The 17,129-nt window shown below is 40.6% G+C and overlaps 2 protein-coding genes across 3 annotated transcripts in view; both read right to left on the bottom strand.

Annotated features, from left to right (window-relative positions):
- Positions 1-1,019: 1,019 nt before the first annotated feature.
- On the bottom strand, positions 1,020-7,716 carry ISCA1 (iron-sulfur cluster assembly 1). 2 transcript variants are annotated; one of them, XM_030467341.1, is made up of 5 exons: positions 7,568-7,716; positions 6,003-6,056; positions 4,211-4,316; positions 1,377-1,519; positions 1,020-1,318 (listed from the first exon to the last, which is right to left on the bottom strand). In XM_030467341.1, exons 1-5 carry the CDS (start codon positions 7,646-7,648, stop codon positions 1,313-1,315), a joined length of 390 nt encoding a protein of 129 aa, XP_030323201.1. In that variant the 5' UTR covers positions 7,649-7,716; the 3' UTR covers positions 1,020-1,312. The 2 variants fall into 2 exon arrangements, with proteins under 2 accessions (XP_030323201.1, XP_030323200.1); XM_030467340.1 differs by having other exon boundaries at positions 1,370-1,519; positions 7,568-7,715.
- A 5,869-nt stretch (positions 7,717-13,585) lies between these two features.
- TUT7 (terminal uridylyl transferase 7) overlaps positions 13,586-17,129 on the bottom strand; it is a 37,088-nt gene continuing 33,544 nt past the window's right edge. The window contains exons 27-29 of the mRNA XM_030467486.1: positions 15,869-15,945; positions 15,638-15,701; positions 13,586-14,586 (exon numbers count right to left, since the gene is read on the bottom strand). Of these exons, the coding sequence (XP_030323346.1) occupies positions 14,519-14,586; positions 15,638-15,701; positions 15,869-15,945 (209 nt within the window). The 3' untranslated portion in view covers positions 13,586-14,518. The remainder of the gene's footprint in view (positions 14,587-15,637; positions 15,702-15,868; positions 15,946-17,129) is intronic.

The following is a 17,129-nucleotide window of genomic DNA, read 5'->3' as shown; positions in this document are numbered from 1 at the left end:
TAAAGGATGGAAGAGTCTTTTTTTCATACCAGCCTTTGGAAAGGCCAGGAAACATTTACACTTCCGCCTAAGCACCAGTGGAAGAAGTGCTGAAGACAATGGAAGCTTGAAAAACAATGGTTTACAAAAACAAAATTCTGATTACAAGAACATATGTTTGTGTTCCAAAGGAAAAAAGAGATTATTATAAACACACTATTTTCATTACTGCGTACAGTAACTGAAACCAATTAGGTAACACTAAGGTCTTAAAAATGGTATGCCGTGGTATGATTTTTCTCCTGCTACCAAGTTAAAAAGAAGTTGCTGTTCAGTGAAAAACTCAAGTATCTAGAGAGCTACAAAATGAGTTCAAGCTGTAACAAAGTTAGGAGCAGGTAGGACTGAAAAAAAAAAAAAAAAAAAAAGTGATGGATTTCTGCTGCAAAAATAGCACTCATTGCTTTCAATGCACAGCCAGCACAATCTGTCGACATGGGAATCAGAATGCAGAGGCAGTTTTACCAACTCTGCAATTTAAGTCAAGAAAGGTAAACCACAAATTTGAGAAAAGCCTCTGTGTGTTCTGCTTTAGTACCCTAGTACCTGATACTTCATGTTCTTGAAAACTACTTTCTTAGTACAGCCCAGACTGTGCTTTCACCAAGGAAAGGCACAGCATTACACCTGGGTTAGCCCATTTTGGAGGGTTTCTACAAGCAGTGCTAGGGCAGCCTACCAGTATATAATAGATGAACTTCCCCAGATCTGTGTGGAAAAAAACCAGCAGAAAGCCCGCAAGAAGAAAGGACCAGGAAACTAGAAAACCAAAGCAACCATCTACATAATCATAGTGATGTCTGAAGTCCATGTGTGACTGTGCGCCCATGTATGCAAATTCTTGTAAACAAATACATGCAAATGGTTCAGGCTTTTGGTGTGTCCTGTGCACTCCCTCAAATCCAAGCAGAACACACAGGCAATATATGAGTCCAAACAGGTTTTAGATGGGCAAGTGTCAGTAGAGTGGACAAAGAAAATGACAAACTAAAAGTACAGCGAGATTTTATTTCCTTACCATGTGAAAGTACAGAGATGTTACTAGAGCACTTTACTGTTCTTACCTTTTCGACTTCAACTCTTCACAAATTACAGCGTAACTGCACTAGTGGTAGTATTGAACACATAATTTTCACTTTCAAAATTATTTCTAGCTTTATTTTTCTTAATGATATCCCCAGTTTAAGCAGGCTATGGACCTGAAGAAAATGCATTTGTTTCCAAAACCCATCATAGTGTTTTGGGGGGTTCAAAATAACAGTCCTTTTACATTTCAGATGTTAAAGCTTTCTCCACACCCTTTAACATTTAACATTTAGTCCTTTAACATTTCAGATGTTAAAGCTTTCTCCACACCCACATGTTCCTTTGATGTTTGGATTATTGAAGACAAATTCACTGGACAGTTTGTCTTCTACATAGTCCATTTCAGTTCCTAGAAGTGTCAGTTGTGCCTTCTTCTCAATAAACACTCTAACACCTTGATGACAACAAAGAAAAAAAATTAGATACGGCAGTATCACAATAACTTTAAAATTCCCTTTTGACCAGTAGCAAAAAATGGAAGCTAAATCCAAAGACCGAGTTTCCAGTCTAACATGGGGAGCAGTTTAATCTCTATTTTTACTCCATCTATAAACCTCTTGCAACAATCTAGCACTTTTATACATTTTATTATGTATTTCTGGGGGGCAACAAGAAGCACAGGTTTTAAAATTATATGCATGGACTTCAGCTGTAGAACTTGGGAAATCTCAGCTTCAAGAAATAATTCCTAGGAATACATTCAATAGCCTTTTTCCTAACATTCTGAAAAGTCTCTGCATCCAGCAAGATGCTCCAAACCCCTGAAAATACTAACATTCCTCTCTGAAAAAGACAGCCTTTTACTTTGCCAAAGCTATTAGGTCTATTTTAAACTATTAGCAAGTCTGAATCCTATAGTAAGACAAACATGTGAACTTTCAAAGGTATCAGAATCTTTAAGAATTAAGAATTAGGAGTTAATTTTAGGAACCAGAAAGAGTTCCTTTGTCTAAAGTACATGCAGGATCTACCTCTCTTGAAAGGTACTAACCTTAAAACTGCAAATCTGACAAAAATGTGCAAGTGGACAGCATTAGCTGTTCACAGAGTTTGCAATATTAAAAACAGAAAGGGTAAATTGTATCACTAAATGGCAACAAGAACTTATTATTATGGGACAGATTGCTGGCAAGCTGTTTCCTCACATTAGGCATTGAGACAAAATGCATTACTAACACAAGTCTGTAGGGAACCTATCTACAGATTTTTGAGGTCCATGAAGTCTTGTATTAGGTTTAGTCTTCACTGTCAGTTACTGTGAAGGTGAAACCTAATGAAAGACTTCATGGATCTGGTCCCTCAAGCAGTCACTTAACTGCCAAAAAGACAGAAAATTTGTGCTGGAAGCCACCACCCTGAGCACAGAGGTATGTAAAATCAGTGTTCACATGAAATCTGACTAGGAGCAACCAAAACAAACCAGCACGTGTACAGGCCTTAAGGACTCTGACCTGACTGAGGAAAATTGCTTTATCTTCCTTAAGATGCAAAAAATAAATGCCTTCTGAAAAATTTCTTTTCAGCCCTGTAAATCTCGCACAGCTCTGAGTCAAGCAGAAGCAGTAACTCCAGAAGCCAGATGAATTTGATATCAGAGGTATCTGCAGAATTAGATGGCATTCGCTATCCCACAGGTTCTGGTTCAATTTAGTAACTTGCTGAAGTGCCAACTAATGCTCTGTTTAAGAAAATCTGAGTTGCTCACCGTTATTCTAAAGACAACTAGCAGCTGAGATGTTATTCAAATCACTTACTTGGCCAACAAAATAAAATATTCCTAAAATCACACAACTGAGTTCAGTAGTGCCTTTAAAAAGAAAACTACCTCCAATGAAGGAATTTTAGAAACTTTTCAGAAAAAAGAAAGCAAACCAAACACTATTATGTTTCTGTAAAAGTCTGTATTTGCCAAAAAGACCACTGACAGGCATTGTTATGAAAACTGGAAAAATACTCAGATTGGTGCTGGCTTGGGCTGGGATAGACTTAAATTTCTTCTAAGTAACTGGGATGAGACTAGGTTTTGGATTTGAGCTCTAAACAGTATGGATCACACAGGGATGCTTTTGTTATTGTTGAGCAGTGTTCACACAGTCAAGACTGCTTCTTGTTTCTCACCCCACCAGCAGCTGGACTGGAGTGCACAAGAAGCTGGGAGGGAACACAGCAGGGACAGGTGATCCCAACTGACCAGAGGGATATTCCATACCATATGACATCACGTGCAGAAAGTAAAGCTTGGGAAGAAGAAAGAAGGGGGAGATGTTTGGAGTTATGGCAAGTAACTGTTCCTTCCATTATATACAGTGAAGCCCTACTATCCTGGAGAGGGCTGAACACCTGCCTGCCAAAGGGAATTACTTGAACTAATCCCTTGTTTTGCTTTGCTTTGAGTACCTGTTAAACTGTCTTTATCTCAGCCCCAGGGTTTTCTCAAGCCACTTTTACTGTTCTGATCCTCCCCCAGCATCTCATGCTGGGTGAGTGAGAGTGGTCATGTGGGGCTTAGTCACCTGCTGGGATTAAACCAAAACAGAAACTTCAGCAATGGACTGAGTATGGAGTTCTAAAGAAAATTATTGGGTAGAATACTTAAAAACTAGCAGGCGAAAACAGCTTTAATAAGAAATTCACAATTATGGAACAATTATGGAATTTTGTTACAGAGAAATTAAAGGCATAAAGAGGTTAAAAAGAAATTAGAAAGCAATGAAGCGCAGGACTAATTAGAGAAGATAAGAAGTTAAATCCCTTGTAAATAAAATCTTTATTTGGGCAGGCCTTGGTTTATGTATGCTGGCAAAGTATTTCTTTATATATGTACTCTTCTGTATTTTTCTCGAACTATCTGCTATTAGCCAACTCCAAAGGTGTGAACAACGCACTACACTATTCTGTTGAAGCAATATCTGTTGCAGAGTCTGCAAAGCTAAATTTTTACCAACTAGTTAGTTCAAAAAAGAAACTAAGGTGGTAACTCCCATAACAGAACAGTAGGAGGTCTTGATATAACTCCTGGCAAACCTGTAATACATTACTCTTTCTTGTAACCAAAGTACTTTGCTCTGCTTTATCAGAAACTCACCATCTTGAACTACTTCTTCATCAGAGTCTCCTTTTGATTTTGTATATTCTAGGGTGTAAGAGAGTCCATTGCATCCTCTTGTACGAACACCTACTTTCACACCTACCTGAAAAAAACAAAACCAAAAAACTCCACAACAATACATTAAGGACATTTAAAAATCTTCTTCTGGAACACTGAGATAATAAGTGGATAAAAAGTATGCAGAGCATAAAAATGTTGACATTTATCAGTCTCCACTACCTCAAAACAGAAATTTTCAACAATTAAGAGCTAACATTTTTTGTCTTTTACAGAATTGACTGTCAAACATCAGATATATGCTACTCTGGATCAAACCCTGAACTGTGTTAGAAATTTTGAAGTCATAAAACTGCTGTTCCTCTTGTAGGTGCCTTTTCTCTTAAAGACAGTCAAATTTCAAAGACTTCAAAGGCTTTTTGTGACTTCAAATTAAAAGTTTACTTCCAAGTTAATTCAGGCACTATGTTAAGATTATGGACAGTAATGCAATTATGAAGCTGTGAGGCCAAGACAAGGGCAGTTACTGGATTTTCACAGAACTCTTGAAACGACACCATCAGAAAATGTACTTTGAGGTCTTGAAGAATGTACTTTGATTTCTTCATTACCCTTTTTTGCTGTCTGACTTTTAAAGCAAATCCTTTAAACAGGTATATTTATTTGTTTACTGTTTGAATCGACCTAAAAAAAGACAAGCCAGTCAGTGTTTTTGTAACACCTGCAGTATCCAAGAAGTCTGGCACAAAAAGAATCTGTGTAAGTAAGGAACTGAGGAAAAGGTTTTAAAGACACAGAAAGCTATTTGTGCCCAACAATCTTTCAAAAGCATCTGTATCACTTTACACACATCAATGCTTAACAATTGAAGAGTAAAATTGTATTGTGTATCACTAATCATAGTGATTAGTCATGTCATAACACTGACAAAAACATCAAAACACACCACTTGTCATCCAGTGGGATCTCAAAGAGATTCCCATTTTTTCAGGCTAAACACTTTACTTTACAGGATATGCTACAAGTAGTTGGCTAGAAAACGCAGATACCATTTACTGCAAAGAGATGACAGACCAGCTAAGCTGTAGGTTTAAGGCTTGCTTAGGATGGTTTAAAACATTAAAACAGAGTATAGTTAGCTGCTAATGGGCAAGCAAAAGGAACAATGAGCCTTGTGTAAAAGCTTATGAAGAAAAATATTATTCTTGAAATAATATTTGCTGTGACGAATAAAATATAACCCTTGTTTTCATACTGCTTAGAAAGCAAGACTGTGTTTTTTCCCAAGAAATTATGACGAGCTTAGTCAGTTATTTAGATAAATGATGACTTAAAATGTACTACTGTCTAGCAAGTTTCCCAAGAATTAGATGTTTTCCAATGGATCTGTGATCCAATGAATCTAACTTAATTACTACTTCCTTCACAATGAGAATTCCTACAAGAACTTAATAACACGCTGATATCAACAGCCGAACATCTTTTTTCCTATCAGAAGTCACCATGATGCCACACTAGAGGACTTCATTATAATATAGCTCTACAGTATTTTGACGCTTAAATTTTTTCAATTTTTTTAATTTTAATCTCAAAAGTAACTGTACAGTGAAATGTCATTACAGTCAGGTTTGTCCTGCATTTCACTTTATAAAGAAATGAAGTTTAATATACAAACAAGCCTACACACTCCCCTCCAGGAAAAAAAGATGCCAGCATCTCTAGTAATTAACCTCTGTGTTTAATTCAAACTTTCAGCCCTGTTTATACTTACATGCTCAGGTTTATCTTTAAGAAGCTGTTTGATCTTCTGAACAGCTGATGGTGTCTGAAAAACAAAAACATATACATCAATTTGATCTGGTTGTTTGTTTGCACTAAGCGCTCACAGGTATTAGTGTGCAATGTACTTGTTTCACTAAAAAAACTATTTGTCAATAGTCCATGCACTCGAATTTTCTTAGTTTACATTTGCCTCTTATCTGTGAAGTCCACCTTCAGCATCAGCAACCTGTGTTCTGAATAGTCTGTGTTCTACTTGAAACTGATGTCTGATCCCAAGAGTCACACTCATCTGTAAAACAAATGATTGCTAATCTAATCCAAGCCGAACAAAATGCCTCTTCACTCCCCTCATCACCCACACTGCCAGCAAACAGACAGCTCAAGAACTGAAGCTCTTAATACAACGGCATGTTGGGTTTTCTTCCCTGCAAAATTATTACCACCATTCAACTAAGTAGTTTTGGTCTTGTGAAACTTCTGGCACATACACATTACAGATAAAAATCTGTACAGAAACGTTTATGGCCCACTTCTCTCTTCCACTAACTGAGAGGGGAACTGTGACTTTACAACAGCTAAATTAATTGTTCATGCAGATCTACGCGACAGATCTAGTTGCTGCAGAAATGCACGAACATGAATATAAATATTTCCATTATTACAAGCTTCTAAAACATCGAGAAAATGCAAAGCATCAGTAACGTGAAGTTCTAACCACAAGCAGCCTTAAACTCACGGAACAAATGACTAATACACTTACAGCAGGAAACTTTTGTAATTACCACTACTGATCTTCATTTGTTTCAGAACACCTACTCAGCACAAATTACCTGCTCTGACAAGTGACTGAACTATACGCTCTCAATCTGCCACTGTTCCTGCAAGGACCTGACTGCGGTTCTCCCCGGTAAAAGATGGAAAGTCTCCTTGGAAACAACCAAGTCGTCAACTGACTTCCCTACACACTGCCTGTTTCTTTTTGGTTGGGTTGTTGTTTTTTTTTCAATAAATGCGCTTCCAAGGGGTGACTGCGCAAAAAGGCCCTTCGCATGAAGGGTCCGCACCGCCGCGGCCTTGCTGCCGGCGCAGAGAGCGGCGGGCGCGGCGATCTCTCTCTCCAGCAGGATTAGCGAGGAGCAGCGGCTCGCCCGCGCACCGAACTCGCAAAGGGAAGAGAGCCCCGCAGCCTCCCCGCAGCTCTTCCCTATCGAACAAACCCCAGCCGCAACCGGCAACTCCCAGTGGCTAACGGCGCAGGCCCCCGGCCGCGACACTGCCCGCGGCGAGTTCTTCCCACCCCCGCCGCGGCCCGAGGCAGCGGTGCCTCGCCCGCTGTTTGGTCGCAGGCAGGCCGGGTCGCCCGTTCTCGTCCCGCCCCACCGCCACGGGCGGCCCACAGGCGGCTGCGCACCACCTGCCGCGGTACGGGCGGGGAGCCCGGGGAGGCCCGGCCCGTGGCGCAGTTCCCACAGCCGTGAGGAGGCGGGGGACGGGCTGCAGCGGCCTGCGTGCAGCGAGCCCAGCGCACCCCGACCCCGGCAGCGCGGCACTGACCAGGGTGAGGGCGGCGCGCGTAGCCTGGATCTTCCGCTTGCTGACGGCCCGCACCGTGGCCCGCACCACCGACGAGGCCATCGCCCCCCTTGGCCCTGTCCTCTACGCTGTGCCATGGGCACCGGCGACGTCACGCCGTGACGCCACGACGCCCTTCCGGCGCCCGCCGCTATTGGGCAGCGGCCCGTGATTGGCAGGCGGCAGTAGGCCCGCCCCCTTCTCCGTCTGCGGGGCCGGAGCAGCCCCGGCGCTCGCCGGGTGGTGGCGGGAGGGAGGTAAGGAGCGGAGCGGAGGGGGGTCGTCCCCGGGCGGCGGTGCAGGCGGGCGGGGCCTGACGGGCGGGAGGGCTGGTGGTAGAGATAAGCGGACGACTGAAGCAGGGAAGCCGGAGCGGGGGGGTTTTTCCTTCAGGCTCCACTGGCTGCCTGCCCGGGAGGCGGCAGGGGAAACAGCTCTGAACTGGAAGTTACGTGTGCAGAGTCCCCATCTGCGAGGAAGACAGACAGACAGGCAGGCAGGCAGGCAGACAAGACAGGCAGACAGACAGACACACAGACGGGCGGGCAGGCAGGCAGACAGACAGACAGGCACGCACGCACGATACGCGGCTGCTTGGTGCCGGTCACACGCTCAAGCATTTTAAGGCAGCGCGAGGCTATTCAATTGGAAGCGTCGGAACCGCAGGCAAAACCCCTGTGTGGACCGATCGGGCTGGGGCAAACCCCTCGTCGCGGCGGGCGGCGGTGAGACCCTGCCCCCGGCGTGGGCTGAACGCCGTGCGGCGGCGGGAGCCCCGCGGCACCCCCGGACGCCTGCCCCGGGACACGGCCGTGTGAGGAGGGCAGCTCGGAGGCTGCGGGGAGGAACCGCACTGCTGCTCCCAACAGCGCCTGCAGCGTCGGCAGGACGGCGGGGTGACCTTCGGGATAGCCTGGGCGCAGAAAGGCTAATCCCATTGATCCGACTGAATGATGGCTATGCAGAAGGAAAGCAAGTGGACGCTTTTATTTTCCCGACGGCTTATTTAGATAAGCTTGGAAATACCGTCTCTGCACTTACTAATTCCCTCACCACAACAGCTACTCCGGGTATCTGTGGGCTTCGCTGATTTGAAAAGTTGGACAGTAAACATGCAGATTTTTTTTTTTTTTTAATACATTCTTACACTACTACTCACTAATGAGGTGCAGTACTTCCATCTCAGATATAAAGGCAGCACACGCATAAAGAGAGTTGTATTTCTTTAACTACACGAAGTTTCTTTCAAGCACCACCCATGCTGGTAGGGCACACCTCTTCAATGCAAACACATAAGCTTGTGGGCAGAGGGCTTCAACGCACTGTTATTAGCTTGAAGCTGAAGCCAGCAAAATAGTATGCTTGGAGCAGGGAAGCTTGTGTATGACTGCAATAAATACCTTACTCATGATTCACCATCTATCACGAAAGCGTCAAGACCTTTACCTTCTTGTACTTCTAATCATCAGTCTTAGGTCACTTGTGTGCTGGATGAATCTTGGCACAAAAGACTGAGCATAAACTAGAAAAAAAGCCCTTTTCTAAGATGCTTTTCATGCCACCCAAGTTGCAGAAGGCAAAGAGGGACTGGGAGAAGGAACACCTATCCACTGTAGGAGAAGAGAGGGTTCAAGGGCATCTAAAGAACCTGAAAAGGCACAAGTCCATGGGACCTGATGAGGGAACTGGTGGATGAAGTTGCAAAGACACTTTCCATCATATCTGAAAGATCAAGGTAGTCTGGTGAAGTTCCTGATGACTGGAAAAGCAGAAACAGAACCCCATTTCAAATAGGGGAAAAAGGGAACTATAGGAAACTACAGGCCAGTCAGTGTCACTTCTGTGCCTGTCAAGATCACGGAGCACATCCTACTGAAGGCCTTGCAAAGACACATAGAAAACAAGGAGGTGGTTGATGACAACCAGAATGGTTTCACCAGGGGCAAATCATGCCTGACAAATTTGGTGAGTTTTTACAATGGGGTCACAGTATTAATGGATGAGAGAAAAGCAACTGACAGGATCTACCTGGACTTATGCAAATGACAGTCTGGTCTCGAAATTGGGAAGATACGGATTTGGTGGATGTACCACTCATCAGATAAACTATTGGCCATGCCAATAGAGGTGTGGTCCACAGCTCAATGTCCAAATGGAGACCAGTGACTATTGGCACTCCTCAGATGTTGGTATTGGGCCTAGTGCTGTTTCATGTATTTGCTGGCAATGTAGACAGTGGGATTGAATGCTCCTTCAGCAAGTCTGCTTAAGACAGCAAGCTGTGTGGTGTGGCTGACACACTGGAAGGAAGAGAGTCCGTCCAGAAGTATTGTGACAGGCTTGAGAGGTGGCCTCATGCCAACCTCATGAAGTTCAGTAAGACCAAGTTTTATTTGACAATTAACACAAGCAAAGTGATATAACCCTGTGAAGGTATGGCAAATAGGTTGCGAAGCAAAGAAGAGAAAAAGAAGATACAAGAAAAAGATAAAAAGAGATGGGAGAGAAAAGAGGAAAAAAAGTGAGAAACGGAGGGAGGGAAGAAGAAGAGAGGAAGGAAGAATGGAGGGAGGGAGGGCAGGCCATTTGAGACAGGCCCACGTGAAGGGGATCTCCACCCAGCTTATCAGTCCTCATCACCTTGGAGGTGCTAGTCCTTATCAGTGTTAGCTAGCTCCAATTTTGGCTGTATGTTCCATTCAGCCCATTTTATTCACTTTAAAATTGTCTTTTGAGGTAAAGAACATTCCACTGATTGGTACCTCACACAGTCCCAAACACGAATAAAGGCTTAACAGAGAAAGGATTGAGAACAGCCCTGAAGAGCAGGATTTGGTGTTCGTTGATTAGAAGCTCAGTATGAGCCAGAAATTTGCACTCAGCCCAGAATGGCAACCAGGTCCTGGGCTGTATCAAAAGATGTGTGTCCAGCAGGTCACAAGGGTGGTGATTCTCCCCCTCTACTCTGCTCTAGTGAGATCCAACTTGGAGTACTGTGTCTGTCTCAGGAGATTCCAATGTAAGAATGACATGGAGATCTTGGAGCAAGTCCAGACGAAGGCCAAGGGCTGGAGAACTTCTATGACGACAGACTGAGAGAATTGGGGTTGTTCAGCCTTGAGAAAAGAAGGCTCCAGGGAGCCTTCAGGAAAGCTTGGGAAGAACGTGTAGTGATAGCACAAAGGGTAATGACTTTAAACTGGAAGAAGGTATATTTAAGATAGACATTAGGAAAATATTCTTGACCATAAGGGGGGTGAGACAGTGGAACATGTTGCCCAGAGAAGCTGTGGATGCCTCATCCCTGGAAGTGTTCAAGGCCAGTGTCCTGGTTTGTGCTAGGATAGAATTAATTTTCTGTCTTGTAATTTGACCTTCATCTAAGTCTCTTGTAAGTGGCTGCACTTGCTGAAATTAACAGCAAGTTTCTCAGTCAGTGTTTGCTTCTAGAACTGGTAACGCTTGATGTTTAAACAGCTAGAGAATGTTCTGCAGAACCAAGGCCACTGCTGGGTTCTGAAGGACATCTTATGTTCCGGAAAGAGAAAGGGAGTTAAGGGGTCACACCTGCAACCCTCCTTTAGGAAGAAGCAGACAAGACAGGTGACCAAAATTAACCAGAATATTTCATCCCATATGCATCATAACCAGTATAAATTTGAGAGATCATGAGGGTCAAACCCCTTTGGTTCTTCTTCACCTGTCCCTGTTTGCTTCAGCATCTTGGGAGGATTCCATCCATTCAACTGCCTGTGGTCCCACTCCATGCCCTCTTGAATCTGTGTGTTCCTGCCTCCAGCTCCTGACTGCTGCTGACTCCAGGAGTCCAGTCTGGACTTTCCCAGGGCTGCCCCGCAGCCTCAGTGGTGATGTCAGTGTTACTAGGGGAAACAGGAAAGGAATCATCTTCCTGTATATTTATAAATATTGAATTATTTTTCCTTTTTTGTCATTACTGTTTTATTAAAGCTGTGTAGGTTAGTTTCTACCCACCAGTTCTCTTCCTTTTATTCTCTCTCCTTTCCCTGTCAGGGAGGGGGATTAATAGAGAGCATCTGTCATTCAATTGCCAGCCCAGTGTTAAACTGTGACAGGCAGGTTGGACGGGGCTTTGAGCAACTTGGTGGAAGGTGTCCTGGCCAACGCAGGCGGTTGAAACCAGATGATCTTTATAGCCCCTTCCAACCCAAACCATTCAGTGATTCAGTACAATAAAAGCAAAAGTCAGCATTATAATATAAATAGTTCAAGTGAATTAAAAGAAGTATTACTGATAACTTCTTAGTATAGGAAAAAGAATTTTCTGTTAGCAAGTTGCCATTCTAAAGAGTTATTTCAGCCCCCCAAAAGTTACTAGCAAACATAATTTCCAAAGTAGCTTCTGCAGTTCTTGAATAAAATTTTTAACAGATGAGAAACTTGTCTGAAATGCAGCTGAGACAATCTCGCAAGAAAAAGCAAGCTAGAGGAACTGGACATGTGTTAATCAGAGCAAACCAAGATTAAATTCCATGCTCAAGACAGTTAACTGCTGCATACCAGAAAGTGAATTTTACCTTTCTCCTTTTTTCAGCACTCGTAACTACTTGTAGCACAAGATATTTCCACCTTTGGAAACAGGGACATCAAAAGCAAGTGAAATTCCTTTGAAATATGACAACAGCACTTCATTTTTTTTTTTTCCCCAAATAAAAAAGTAGCACAAATCAACAGTTCTAAAAACTCAATGTCCCTCTATATTGTCATAGCTGAGTATATAGGTGGTTCCACAAGAGGTCTTTTAGACTGTTATTTCTAAATTTTATTAGATGTACTAATAAATTTACAACATAAATACAAGCAATAAATACTAAATTTGACATAAATTTAGCTATAAACCCTTATTTCAGTTTACTACTATTAATTTTGATATGTTGTTCTTTATCTATAAACTTATCAGTGCAGTCTGTCCTTTCACTGTGTAAATTTGCTTCCCCTGAGAACATACTTCCATAAGGCAAGCAGGACCTTGGATATCAAGAATTATTATGAAGAACCTAATTTTCTTCAATTTAAGTTTTCAGTCAATTTACTAAATTTTACAACAAATTAATCCAACAGATATGTATGCCTCCTCCACCATGTTTATTCTGTGTGACATACTATGCTGTAAATTACAACCATGCTCTTCAATGACTTTAAACAAACAAAAGGAATTATTAGTTACTGGTTTAATGCTTGTAATACATAAGTTAAGTTTGGGGGGATTCTTTTTAGGGCTGTGGAATTAGTAATTATATAGCATTTGTAGTTGCATAAGGAAGCATAAGCTTCAAAGTGAGAAAACTGGTATATCTGCAGAATGATTTTCATTCAGATGTGAGTTTAGAAATTTCACATTTCACATTTGAAAAAGCTTCACCACTAGACTGCAAGGTATCACAAATGGAAGAGGGTGAGTATGGATAAATCAAAAGTTTTTTAAATAAAACAACTTGGTCTTTGAGATTATGCCATAGTACCTTAGAGATTTGCACATTTCATTCCAGTCAGCAAAACTGAAAGTAACTCTCAATACAGAGGGCTAAAGAAGGCATGCCAGCCCTTGATATGAATAAAAAACAATTAACTTTTTTGAGGCAAAAAGTGACTAAATTTCATTTGATGAAATATGCTACAGGAGACAAGGATGGAATTATTTTCTGTTTCTTGCTGGCTAATATTTTGCTTGGAAACATGCTGAGGAAAGAAGGCAAAGAAATTTTTTTGCAGAAGTTGCATACCTAGAACTTTACAGATTTCTAGCTACAGATGGATGAAAACCAATACTGGAGTTAGGATTCCAGTTCTGTTAAGACCATTTTGTTTATTCTAGCTTTCAAGTTTAATAAAAATATATGGATAAGGAAAAAAACCCAAACACGACATTTCTAATAACCAGGTCATTCTAATAAGTTTCCAGTCATTCCACATTTAAGTCAGGAACAACAAAAGGTACAATTTAAGAAGAAATACAGAAACTTAAGCCTGTTTTTTACTTTTTAAATTTATTTCAAAGTCATAAATAACAGTGGTTTCAACTTTACTGTGTAACTAATTATTTCCTGAACAAGGGAAGACAGTACATTACCAGCTGTGGAAGGACTTCAAGTAAAGCTTGAGTTCATACTACTATTTAAATTCTTGGCTGGTACAAGTATCTTCTTCACATTTTATGAAAATGGACACGTATTTTCCTCAGTTGCCAAATATAATACCTCTATTACTTAAAGCATTTTTGTCTGTATCCCCGAGGCCTTGAAAAAGATTCTTAGCAGCATCAAACAGGACTGACCTGTTCCTTAGTCTTTTTTCTTGTCCGCAAGAACAGCAGGAAATGAACTCCCACAAAATCACAGAACAGAAAAATCTCAAGGAATCTCAATGGCATTGCTTGTTGATGGAGTTTTACACATATGTTTACTAGAGTCTATATTTTCACTTCTCTATAGGGAAAAAAATAAAGTAGCAATCTACAAACATTTTAAACACAAAGATTCGTAAACAATCAACATTAGTAAATATTATTTGCTCCTTCAAAAAAAATCAATTTTTGAAGAAAATGTATTTGGCTTGCACACAATTTTAGTGCATTTTAAAATGGCCAGATGGAATGACAAAACCTTGAGAAGGGTCCAATTTTCTGTACCTGCCCTTTTTGATTTACCTAGTAAACAAATACAAAACATAATGACTTTATCTTAAAATGCTAGAACAATCTAAGAAAGGGCAGAGGTCCATATTAATATCCACTGTTTCTTGTACTAGCATCCTAAAATAAAAAACTCCTAAATCATTAAACTTAAGTTGAAGGTTGTCTGTGCTGCTGTCTTGTGAATCCAGATGCCATAGCCGAAGAACATTTCTTAGATGAATGAAGGGCCTGTATTGCAATTTAACAGTGGTTTATATCCTTCACGATTCTTGTTGGGTCCTCTTCTGGGAGGCTTTTCCCTGAGTCATGTATTTATTGGAAAGGCTGCCTAAGATTGATAGGAAGAAAGCATTACACTTGAAAGGTTTTGGAAAAAAAATATAAAACGACTGAAGCAATCAGGGGAAAATTATGTTATGTCAAACTATAATGAAAGCACATATAAATCAACTTGACATCATTTCCTGCTGGAAGACAGTAGGACACAGTGGAATACAAAATTGAAAAATAGCATTGTTTTCAACTAAACACTTACTGACAAATCACTTCATGTTTAAAATCTCCAAACTTAAGATTTGAAAAAGCCTTGCAATGAGAACAGGAAATACTGTGTCCTTCCAAGATTTTAATTTGATTAATTCAGTTTAGTTTTCCAAAGCTTGTAAAGGCTACTTATGTAGCTACTTAAAGGCTTTGAGTGCCCCAAAAGAGATTTCCATATTTTATTGAAAGAACCAGCTGCTAAAAATCTGCAAAGTTGCACTAGAAACTCTAATTACTCTAATTACTTTACGCTAACTCTAAAAAATTACATGCTTTAAAAATCTTCATTGTACTTACTGGTGTGTGAAATTACTGTTAATAAGCTGCACTAACATAAAATCTAGCTGATCATTCTGATCCAGAGAGTACATAAAGGCCTTTTTATGATTGTCTGATTTCTGTTTGTAATTTTAACTTCCTTGCATTTGATGTGCTTTGATAGTCTTTCCTAAGTTAGCTGATCATGTGAAATTCTAGACAATTCCTCTGAGGAAGCCTCATGAGAAACTGTTCCACATCATCTCAGAAGGAACAGAGCAACCTATGTATGCCAGAACAGAAGAGAGGAGATTGGTAAAAATCCAACATACCCTTCTTCAAGGTAAATCTGTGAGTTAGAGAAAAAATGTACAGAGCTGACATGCCTAAGTTTTTCTTCCAAAACAGAACTGACAAAAGGCACCCTTTTCCGGTAAAAAAAGTATGTGGCTTCACTTCACAATTGCCAAGCAACCTGTCCAAGCAAGTTGTGTTTCCCACAAGGACTGATAGGGAAAGCAAGTTAATAATATATGTTTCTGTGCAGGATTTCTGAATTTAAATGAAGATGTACTAACCTGACTGGGGACTCAAAAATATTTTTCCTTTTTGTTTCTTTTTTTCTTCATGTATAAGCACTCCCTGTAAAAAGCATACACATTGATGAACTAACAAAATTCCACAATTAAAAAAAAAAAGTTTCTCTTTAAAAGCTTAAGTAAAGCTTTTTGTTTTTTGTAGTTACTTTATCCAGACATAAATATATTTAAAGAGAAAAATATCTAAGAAAAAGGACACTTGGTGATTACCTGATTTAATCTACCAGCATGTTTGACAGTGCTTGGTGAAGAAGGGGATCCACACAACATTTCTGGTTTTGAACCACCTGAAAAGATCATAACAAAGATTTGCTAATTTGATACTAGTTTCCATTTCAGGTATAATAATATAAAAATATTTGCAATCTACCTTCATAGTACTTAGGACTACATAATCTCCCTCACTTTTATAACATGGAGAGCTGGCTCAATGAGGTGAGATGCATCTATAGATAAATAAGTTTAAGAACCTACAGTAAATTAAACTCTGCATGCTTCTCCAGTATCACTGAGAGACAAGGAACATCAGAGAATGAATGAAGATGTGGTGCTAAGTGAATCTCACAAAATGAGAGAAGAATGAAGTTTTAACTCTTGGGTCCAGTTGTTCATAGTCTTGTATTCAACTACAGAACTCTTAAGGCACTAAGCAAGCAAAAAAAAATTCATTATTTTCGATATGTGCACTTTACAGCCTCAGCATAGCTCTCATATGATCAAAGCTATAAATACCACCAATGACACTGACTAGATGGGCATACCGCCCTTTACCTTGACAATCTCAGTACCACAGCTAATGGCATGACAGAAGGAAATGCTAATCAAGAGAAAGTCAAAAATAAAAGAAACTCAACAGTTAAATTTGACTTGGAATACACTGTCAGAAGCTGAATAAAATGTGGCTGCAATTTTTAAACATCTTTTCTGCTCACTCAACACTTCTAGTGGTCTATCTAAATAGTAAAACTTCTGAATACCTTGAGAGTTCTGAACAGATTTGCACCATTTTCCTTCCACTTCCAGTACTTTGTTAGCACAGTCTCATACCCTCTTCCACCAATTGCATCTGATTAAGAAGAGTCTCCTGATCCAAGTCAGATAGAACGTTTTGCTACTATACAAGAGCTGGTTTGAAATTATATTTATACAAAGGATTCCTATTTCTTACTTGAAGAGGTCAAAATTATGAGTAGAGCAAATGTTTCCAGAATGAACTCAGATGTTCCTAGGTTTGTTTATCTGTAGGGAAAAAATAATACTGTGCTCCTTTGAATGGAAACTCTAAGTACCATTCACTGTCTTAAGAAGTCTGTTTTATCTTGGAATGATTTTCCTCTACAACAGCGATGATAAGAGTTTTGTCTTGTCTGAAGCATGACTTAGATACTGCTAAGTAAGGTTTTCGTTATTTTGTTCAGGTCTGTCAGACAGGATTTGGATTTAGAGGCATTTTTGTAGTTTGTCTTTAAGT

The sequence above is a fragment of the Calypte anna genome, chromosome Z, assembly GCF_003957555.1.
Source record: "Calypte anna isolate BGI_N300 chromosome Z, bCalAnn1_v1.p, whole genome shotgun sequence".
NCBI lineage: Eukaryota > Metazoa > Chordata > Aves > Apodiformes > Trochilidae > Calypte > Calypte anna.
Note: the sequence above shows the minus strand (reverse complement) of the source record. Positions and strands in the feature narration are given on the sequence as shown.

Excerpts from the sequence above, each read along its gene's own strand:
- ISCA1 (XM_030467341.1), bottom strand. The coding sequence starts at position 7,648 with ATGGCCTCGTCGGTGGTGCGGGCCACGGTGCGGGCCGTCAGCAAGCGG. Across the intron at positions 6,057-7,567 it reads CGCGCGCCGCCCTCACCCTG|ACACCATCAGCTGTTCAGAA; the intron begins GTCAGTGCCGCG and ends TTTGTTTTTCAG. Across the intron at positions 4,317-6,002 it reads TTAAAGATAAACCTGAGCAT|GTAGGTGTGAAAGTAGGTGT; the intron begins GTAAGTATAAAC and ends TGTTTTTTTCAG.